The sequence below is a fragment of the Phodopus roborovskii genome, unplaced genomic scaffold, assembly GCF_943737965.1.
Source record: "Phodopus roborovskii unplaced genomic scaffold, PHOROB, whole genome shotgun sequence".
In the NCBI taxonomy this organism is placed as follows: domain Eukaryota; kingdom Metazoa; phylum Chordata; class Mammalia; order Rodentia; family Cricetidae; genus Phodopus; species Phodopus roborovskii.
In genome coordinates, this window is record NW_026125976.1 from 482,980 (window position 1) to 491,574 (window position 8,595).

Consider the following 8,595-nt stretch of genomic DNA (forward strand, 5'->3'; position numbering starts at 1 on the left):
ACCCTCTTCTGGACTCCAGGCACACATGCTATGCATAGACATACATGGAGGCAACATATACATACATGAAAAAAATCATAACAATAAAAAAGTAAAACACAGTAAGTGAGAAAAGAGAAAGAGTACAAAGGTCTCTTCGAAGCACTGATAGAAAAAAAAATAAACCATTTCCATAAAATTTTATATAAAGAGAAAATATCTGTGTAAAAACAAGACAAGGACAGGTGTGGTGGTACACATCTGTAATCCCAGTCATCTTGAGTTTGATGCTGACCTACTCTACAGAGTAAGTTTTAGACTGTCTTAAGGTTTCTATTGTTGTGAAGAGTCACGAACATGGCAACTCCTGTAAGGAAAAGATTTAATTGGGGGATGTGGCTCAGTTACACTTTCAGATGTTCAGTCTATTACCATCATGGCAAGGAGCATGGCAGTGTGCTGACAGACATGGTGTTGGCTACATCTTGATCAGAAGACAACAAGAAGTGAACTCTGTTTAACACTGAGGGAAGCTTGAGCAAAAGATACCTCAAAGTCTACCATCACAGTGACACAGTTTCTCCAACAAGCCCATGCCTGCTCCAAGAAGTCCACACCTCCTAATAGTGCCTTTGGGGGCCATTTTCAGACTGCCATACAGGCCAACCAACACTAACTATAGAGAAAAATTCTGTCTCAAAATAAACAACCACTGCAACAAAAGGTCAGAGAAAATAATGCAAAACAAACAAAAATCAGGTCAAAAGGCAACAGGAGATGGAATATGAGTCAGGCTGGTCTACATAATGAGGCATTGCTTTACTCTTCAGAAAAGGACAGATTCATCATCACGAAGTAAGTAGTAGAGTACATGCTTTTTCAAAATTTATTCTCAATAAATTTTCTCAGATTTCATTCTCAATGCAGCTCATAACAGTACCAAAAATATAAAATTTCTGAATAAAACTCCAGAGGGGGAAAATCACTGTGACAGACGTACACTAAAAACAGCAAAATAATGTCAGGACAAATAAAAGAACACATAAACAAATGGAGTAATAACTTTTTATAGGTTAGAAAACCCACTGTTGTTGAAAGTATATGTATACACAAAGAAGTGAATACAATATTCATAGTAGCATTTTCTGAGATAGTTCAAGAAGGAAAAGTTGGAAAGTCTACCCCTAGTACAGTGGAGCTAGGAAGTGTATTTTGTTCTTGGCCAACAGAATGGAAGGAGCCACTGCAGGTAGTGTGTGTGGGGGGGAGTAGGGGAGTACTTGGTTTTGCCCATTATGGTAGAATATCGGTCACATGATCCTTGTCTCTTAGCAACCTGAGTAGCCCCAAGAAAACAATCCGTTGAGGTTAGGACAGTTGCCTCTGATCCAGGGGTACCATGGGGGAGCATTGGCTTCCATGGAATCGCCCCCGACAGGTCCTTCAGCCAATGCCTCTAGGCATGACCTGCAAACCATGGTTCAAGGACAGACTGCCTTCTAAGTGTTTCGCGAAGCACAAACAGGAACAACTAAAGTTCCCTACCTCTCTGGATGGCCGGCGCTGGGTGTTCGTGAAGGAAGGGCTGGACGATTTCAGGAAGGGCTGTCCGCCTTGTGAAGGTATGATCCTTCGAGGCCCCAAAGAGGGCTTTCTTCCCACAATTTCTCACAGAGTCCGCCGCAGATCCAGAAAGAGTCAGAAAAAACAATGCCAGGATCTAAGCCTGTTTTCTCCGCTGTCGGTGGCCCAGCAAGCACGCAAGTTCTTTGTCGAGAGAGCTGAAGCAAGCATGAGCCAGCATCCCTTGGCTTTATGGCCCCTGGAGGAAGATATTCCCGAAGATCTCTTATTAAATGTGCTGGAAGTTCTTGACCCTGACCGGAAGTTGGAGGAGAAGTGGGATTATTGTGAGGGCCATGGAAAAGGGATGAGTCTGCCTACCATGGATGAGAAATACCCACACAAAAAATTCGACCTGGATCCTCCCAGGTTTCCTGGGTCACGTAAACATGGTGTGCTTCAAGAAAACAAGCCCAAAAAACAGGACTCCAGTGAGTCTCTTTATTACCGGTACATACCCAAAGGAGTTTATGACTTCTGTGAATGGGTTGAATCATTTGGAGACCTGGGCATTGACGAAGATTTCATGATGAAACAATTTGACATTGGCTATGAGTGCAAACCGAGCTATGAAGACTCCGCCATCAAAAAAATCAGCCTGCTTCCTTCTGAACTCAGGTTTTGCAGGAGGCTGAGCAAAGTGAAAGAGATCAGATTCTCCATACAGGAGTCAAACTTTGAAAGAAAACTCCGAAAACCACATGATCCTTATAAGCCCACCAGGGATAAGATTAGATATGGAGCATGGTACCTGAAGCCTGGTCTGTGGAAAAAGCTAGTAAATGATGAGCCTTTGATGGATCCTGATGACTTACTTGAACTTCAAGGTGGAAGGCCTGGTAAACCAGACATCATTGAAGACCTTTATGGAACAATTGCCTTCAAGGATTTCATCATAAGCAAAGGCTACAATATGCCAGGCATCCTTGAGAAGTTGTTTATGAGGAAAGGATGGGATTATGATACTGTCAACACTCCAATACCCAGAGTACTAAAAGCACATGAATTGATCATGCAGAAAAAGGATGAAGACTACGATGATGAAAATGACTAGGTGGTTTTTCATTTTACCTACTTGACTTTATTTTGATCCCATTTCAAATATTGAACAGAATATGCTTGATGAAGATATCACCAAATGTGAACATCTTTTTGGACAACATAAATGTTAGACTTAATATTTATAAACATTTCTCCATGAACTCAAATGAACTTCTGCTGTGCCTGAAGGAACATTCTTTCAACTACAAGATCAACATTCAATTCTCAAATTTACTTACTATTGAGAGTGTGACATTCTTAACATCAGTTACTTAAAAGAATACATAAAGACAGTAATAAAAGCAAAGCAGAACCATTCTTTAGATTCAGTGACATCAATTACAATACAAGATAACTTTTAAGACATTGCAATTATTTATATAAAATAAGAGATAACTTCCATAGCTTCAGATGAACGAAAAATTTAAAGAAATAATTATTGAAGATGCCCCCGGAGATTTGTGGGGTTGGACCTTAGTGACTGGGGCATCATAGGCAAGAGGAACTCTGGCCAGGGGAGGGTGCTGCAGGGAGACACAGTGACAGCAGTGTGAGACATTGAAGGAGGTATCAATGAAGCTAAGAAAGAGGTTTTGCATGATCTTGACCCAAGTGAGAGCTTGGCCCTGAGAGTGTATATGTGTCAGAGGAGCAGAGATGACTTGAGTTCAGTTATGTTTTGTATTTAGGAGTGTAGGATTTGTTCAAAGTGTTTGAAGTCTGAGACATTGATATAGCTAATGAATTTAGGGGAGTCAGCTGGCAATGAATGTTTTACAGTCATTTAGGCAGAAGAAAAGAAGAAATGTGAGAAGACAGATGAGATTTGTTGGCAACAGGTTATCATGAGGGAACACAAACTGGAGGGTGAGTGTGGATATCGATAATGGATGGGTTAGTCTGATGTGGCTTTCTGGCAGGAATAAACTGCAATCTGTATAAAAAGTGTAGGCAGTAGGAGTTAGAATATCCTCTTGTGTATGATAGGGATGGGAAGAAGGTCTTGGATAGTTTTGGAGAGGTAGACAAGGGCAAAGGTTGATCCTAGAAAGTGTTTATGTATCTTCGAAGTATAAAGATGGCAATGTCTGTATAGATCTGGGAGACAGAGGGCTGTAGCTAAAAAGAGACTATTTTGACTTTTAGGAATTGTTTGTGAATGTAAGGAAGGAGGAGATCCAGGAGCAGCTTATGTGTCAGGAGTGAGTATTTAGAGTTCTATGAGATGAGTCAGTTGGCAATGAGGTCAAAGGAAGGAGCAGAGATGGGTAAGGCAGTCTAAAGTGAGGTTTTATTGTTGTATATGAGAGAAAAGCCTTGAAAGATGGCTAGGGGAGAGGAGAGTACCCTAAGCAGTTTGGGCCTGAAGGGTAATGACCTATGAAGCTGCAAGCTCCCACCAAGCACTGCCAGCCCTATGGACAGGATTGTGCAAAGGATGTAGGGGAGAGGGAAGTAGGAGCCTAGGACATAGAGGATGGCCTGTCTGGCCTTGGTGAAATCCAGGTAAATGGAGGAGTTGTGAGTGGGGGGTGGCAGAGAAGGAGATTGTTGGGTAGGAATCTGACCACAAGGAGTAAGAGGATTCAGGGAGGCAGTTCATTGGCTGCTTAAAGGCTTGAGTTTCAGTGTCAGGAGCAGAGGAGTCAGGGGAAGGGGCTGAAGACTTTATTATCTAGTGGATATAAAGGTCAAGCCTGGGTGCTATAGTTAATGAGCTCAGGAGATTTCATGTCTGAGTGTTATAGCGCTTTGAGATTATGGAGAAGACATACCAAGGGTGATTCAGTTGTAATGGAGGGGCAGAACTCACCACCCTTTGATTCTAGTGGTCCAAAGGCATCCCTGTGAATATCCAGAAGCCAGTCTCTGGGAGAGCGTAGGTCACCTAGGTCTCTTTACCAAGAGATTGGGACCCCAGTGGTTACAAGGATAAATCAGGGACCTGCATGAATCATTTTTTTGCTTTTTTTTTTTTTTTTTTTTTTTGAGGAGGAAAGGGGCTCGGGTTCTGGCAGTAAAACCACCACCAAGAGTGAAAGGAGCAAGCCCCTACCAAACCAGAAAGAATGGAATGTGGCTAGATAGCAGCCAATCTGTGGGAGTCCACCAAAACTAGTCTAATAAAGCAGAATGGTCAATAGCTAGGCTGTAGTGAGATAGATAGGGCTGTCATGAAGAAAGAATAAACAGGAGGAATTATCAAGGCTCAAGAGAAAAGAAAATTGAGGGAGAAAGAAAGGGAGATGTCCATGTTCAGCCAGTCAGGCAACCACCAGCTAGCCAGACATGAAGTAGGTCTTACAGATTGAAAAAAGGTAAAAAGCCCTATGGTAAAACACAGATAAAGAGAAACAGGTTATAAAATAAGAGAGCCAGTGGGACAATCCTAACCTAAGACTAAGCATTCATTTTTTTTATTTAATTTTATATAACAAAGTCCAATTAAATGAAAACAAACATTTATACACAATATTTGGGAATTTGGGCATCGTTCTTTCCAAACTACTTCCTGCTGGTAAGGGGCGCTGTCTTGGGGGATTCGAAGAAGATTCAGATATCCTAGCTGTAAGACTAGGCATTCATAACCAATAATAAGTCCCTGTGTTTTGATTTGGGAGTGAATCGGTGGCCCAAAAGAAGATCTACTAAAAATGACTCTTTTTCTTACTTTACCATTATTTAAAATGAAATGCATTTTTAATACATTGTATGATGAAAATATCTGTTGGTACATTTTTTGAGGCAGGGTCTCTTCTCTGTGTGTATAACCCTGGATGTTCTAGAACTCATTCTCTATACCAGACTGGCCTTGAATTCACAGAGATCCACCTGCCTCTGCCTCTCAAGTGCAGGTATCAAAGGCATGCACCACCGTGCCTGACAGATACACTGAATTTCAAATTAAGACCCTTCAATAATTTAAAATTTGCATAGAAGTTGATGGAATACTAGAAAACAAACAGGCAAAAAAGTTGCAAAAAGTCCTTTCCCCAAATCCATTTGTAGCATTTATTCCATAATGATCTTTTATATTTATTTGATGTACATGTATGTGAGGTTAAACGTATTATGTATGTGTACAATATGCATGCAGGAACTGATGAACCCACAAAATTCAGAAGAGGTATTCAGATTCCTCATAACTGGACATACAGTTATAAATCCATATGTGTGTGTGTGTGTGTGTGTGTGCGTGCGTGTTAGGGTGTTAGGGATTGAACTTGGTCTTTTGCAAGAGTAACAAGCAGTCATAACTGATGAGCTATTTATTTCTCCAGCCCCTCAAAATAATTCTTTACACATATATGAACACACACTTCACTTTTTTCATTCATCTTTCAGGAGTAATTTATAGGCCATGACTTTTGTCCTTAAATATTTCAGGGAATATTGGTTAAAAATACTTCATCACAATCTCTGTAGCAAAGCACATATTTTAATAATACTACAATGTTATTTAATTATATAATATTACTTGCTCTCAATTCACTTGGACAAGCATTCAGTAATGACCTTTGAAGCATTTTGGTTCCACTCAGAGATCCCTTTGAGGCACCAGTTTTGTTCTGGAATGTCTGGCAATTGAAAACCATTTCTAAGTTTTCGTGCATATTGAATAAGTTACAGGCTTCTGTGACTGCCCCTGGGGTAAATAAAGTAAAGAAAAGAAAAGAAAAAGGAAAGAAAGAAAAGGAATGAAAGGAAATAAAAGGAAAAGCAAAGAAAAAAGAAAGCATGAAAAAGAAACAGAAAAGTGCCTAAAAAGAAAGACACTCATAGTTAAGATAATGAAAGTTAACTGACAATGGTTGACCACAGATGAAACTGGGCCTTTCATGCTTCTAGCTCTCTATATTTCCTCAAAATAGAATCAAGCGAAAAATCATTTCATAAAATCCATGGTAAGTGGAATAGTACAGGAAGAAATGTGGGCTGAGAGGAAAACTTGGGCAAATTGCTCTTAGACAGAGGACTGGAAAAGGAGGGGTACAGAGCAGAAAACCCACATATCTTGGATTTGGCATATTCAGCTTGTTTGTCTTTAGCTGGGATGTGGAATTGTTGCATTTTTTACCCAGCTATGTGGTTTTCACCTTCAATAACAATTGTTCAAAATAGCATACGTTTTCCTCCAGAGTGGAAGGCATGACCAAGGGAGAAGGAGAGGGCCTGGCAGGCGATCCATATCATTACAGAGAGGGGATATCCTGGGGCCTGTGGGGTCTCAGGGAGGATGGGAGGGGAGAGAGTGTCCCATTTATTCAATGTCATACTGTGTTTGCTTCTCCATGTCCCCCACCCAGGTTGGCTCTCAGCACCAGTGAAGCCCCTCATTTAAGAAGCTTGCTAAAGTCCCTTGCCAACAAAGTTCAAGCAGAATTAAATAGGTTGCGAATGTATATACACATTTTTTCTTACTTACAGTCATTTTCTTTTTTGAATTTTTTTTAATTTAAATTTGAAACAAGCTTGTTTTACATGTTAATCCCAGTTCCCTCAACTTCTTGTCTTCCCCTGTTCCTCCCCTGGACCAACCCTCATTCCATCCCCTTTCTGCTCTCCAGGGAAGGTTAGGCCTTCCATGGAGGAATCTTCAAATTTTGTCATATTATTTGGAGGAGGGCCTAGGCTCTCCTTCATGTGTCTAGGCTGAGAGACTTTCCCTCCATGTGGAATGGCTTCCAAAGTCTATTCGTATAGGGATAAATACTGATCCACTACCAGAGTCACCACAGTTTGCCCTGTCCTCCTAATTAACACCCACATTCAGGAGGTCTGGGTCAGTCCTGTGCTGTTTTCTCAGCTATCAGACATGAGCTCCCCCTTGTTCAGGTCAGCAATTTCTGTGAGCTTCTCCAGTCTGGGTTTAACACCTTTGCTCATCACTCCTCCCTTTTTGCAACTGGATTTCAGGAATGCAGCTCAGTATTTAGCTGTGGGTGTCTGATTCTGCTACTATATAAAGGCTCTGAGATGGCATAAGATAGTCATCAATCTCATTATTGGGGAAGGTCATTTAAGATAGCCTCTGCATTATTGCTTTGTTAGTTGGGAACATCCTTGTAGATCTATGGACATTTCCCTAGTGCCGTGCTTCTCTTTAAAACTACAATGGCTCCCTCTATTATAGTATCTCTTTTCTTGGTCTCCTCTATTATTTTCCTGAGTCAATATTCCTGCTCCCTCAAGACCTTCTCTCTTCTCCTCTTTCTCCTAACTCCCTCTCCTCTCCCCCCATGTTCCCAATTTGCTCAGGAGATCTTATGCCTTTCCCCTTCTCCAGCGGACCATGTATGTCTCTCTTAGGGTCATCCTTGTTTCCTCCTTTTCTGGCACTGTAGATTGTAGGCTGGTAATGCTTTATTCTATGTCTAAACGCCATATATGAGTGAGTACATATTGTGTTTGAATTTTGTGACTTGGTTACTTTACTCAGTATGGTTTCTTCTAATTTTATCCATTTCCCTGCAAATTTCAAGATTCCAGTGTGTTTTTCCACTGAGTAGTACTCCATTGTATGAATGTACCATCCATTCCTCAGTAGAGGGCATTTAGGTTGCTTTCAGGGTCTGGCTATTACAAATAATGCTGCTGTGATCATAGATGAACAGATGTTCTTGCTGTATGTATGTGCATCTTTTAGGTATATGTCTAAGGGTGGAATTACTAGACCTTGAGCTATGGGGTTCCCATTTTCCTGAGGAATCATCATACTGATATCTAAAGTGGCTGTACGAGTTTGTACTTCCACCAGCAGTGGAGTAGTGAACCCCTTTCTCCACATCCTCTTTATCACATACTGTCCTTGTTGCTTTTGATTTTAGCCATTCTGACAGGAGTAAGATGGAATCTCAGAGTTGTTTTGAATTGCATTGCCCTGATGGCTAATTTGAGTACTTTCTTAAGTGACTTTCAGCCATTTTACATACCTCTATTGAGGATTTTCTA

The 8,595-nt window shown here is 40.9% G+C and overlaps 1 protein-coding gene across 1 annotated transcript; it reads left to right on the forward strand.

Moving 5' to 3' along the window:
• The first annotated feature begins 1,375 nt into the window (after positions 1 to 1,375).
• LOC127218205 (protein FAM47A) lies at positions 1,376 to 2,751 on the forward strand. Its single transcript, XM_051179235.1, has one exon. It carries the CDS (start codon positions 1,379 to 1,381, stop codon positions 2,654 to 2,656), a length of 1,278 nt encoding a protein of 425 aa, XP_051035192.1. The 5' UTR covers positions 1,376 to 1,378; the 3' UTR covers positions 2,657 to 2,751.
• The last annotated feature ends 5,844 nt before the right edge of the window (positions 2,752 to 8,595 follow it).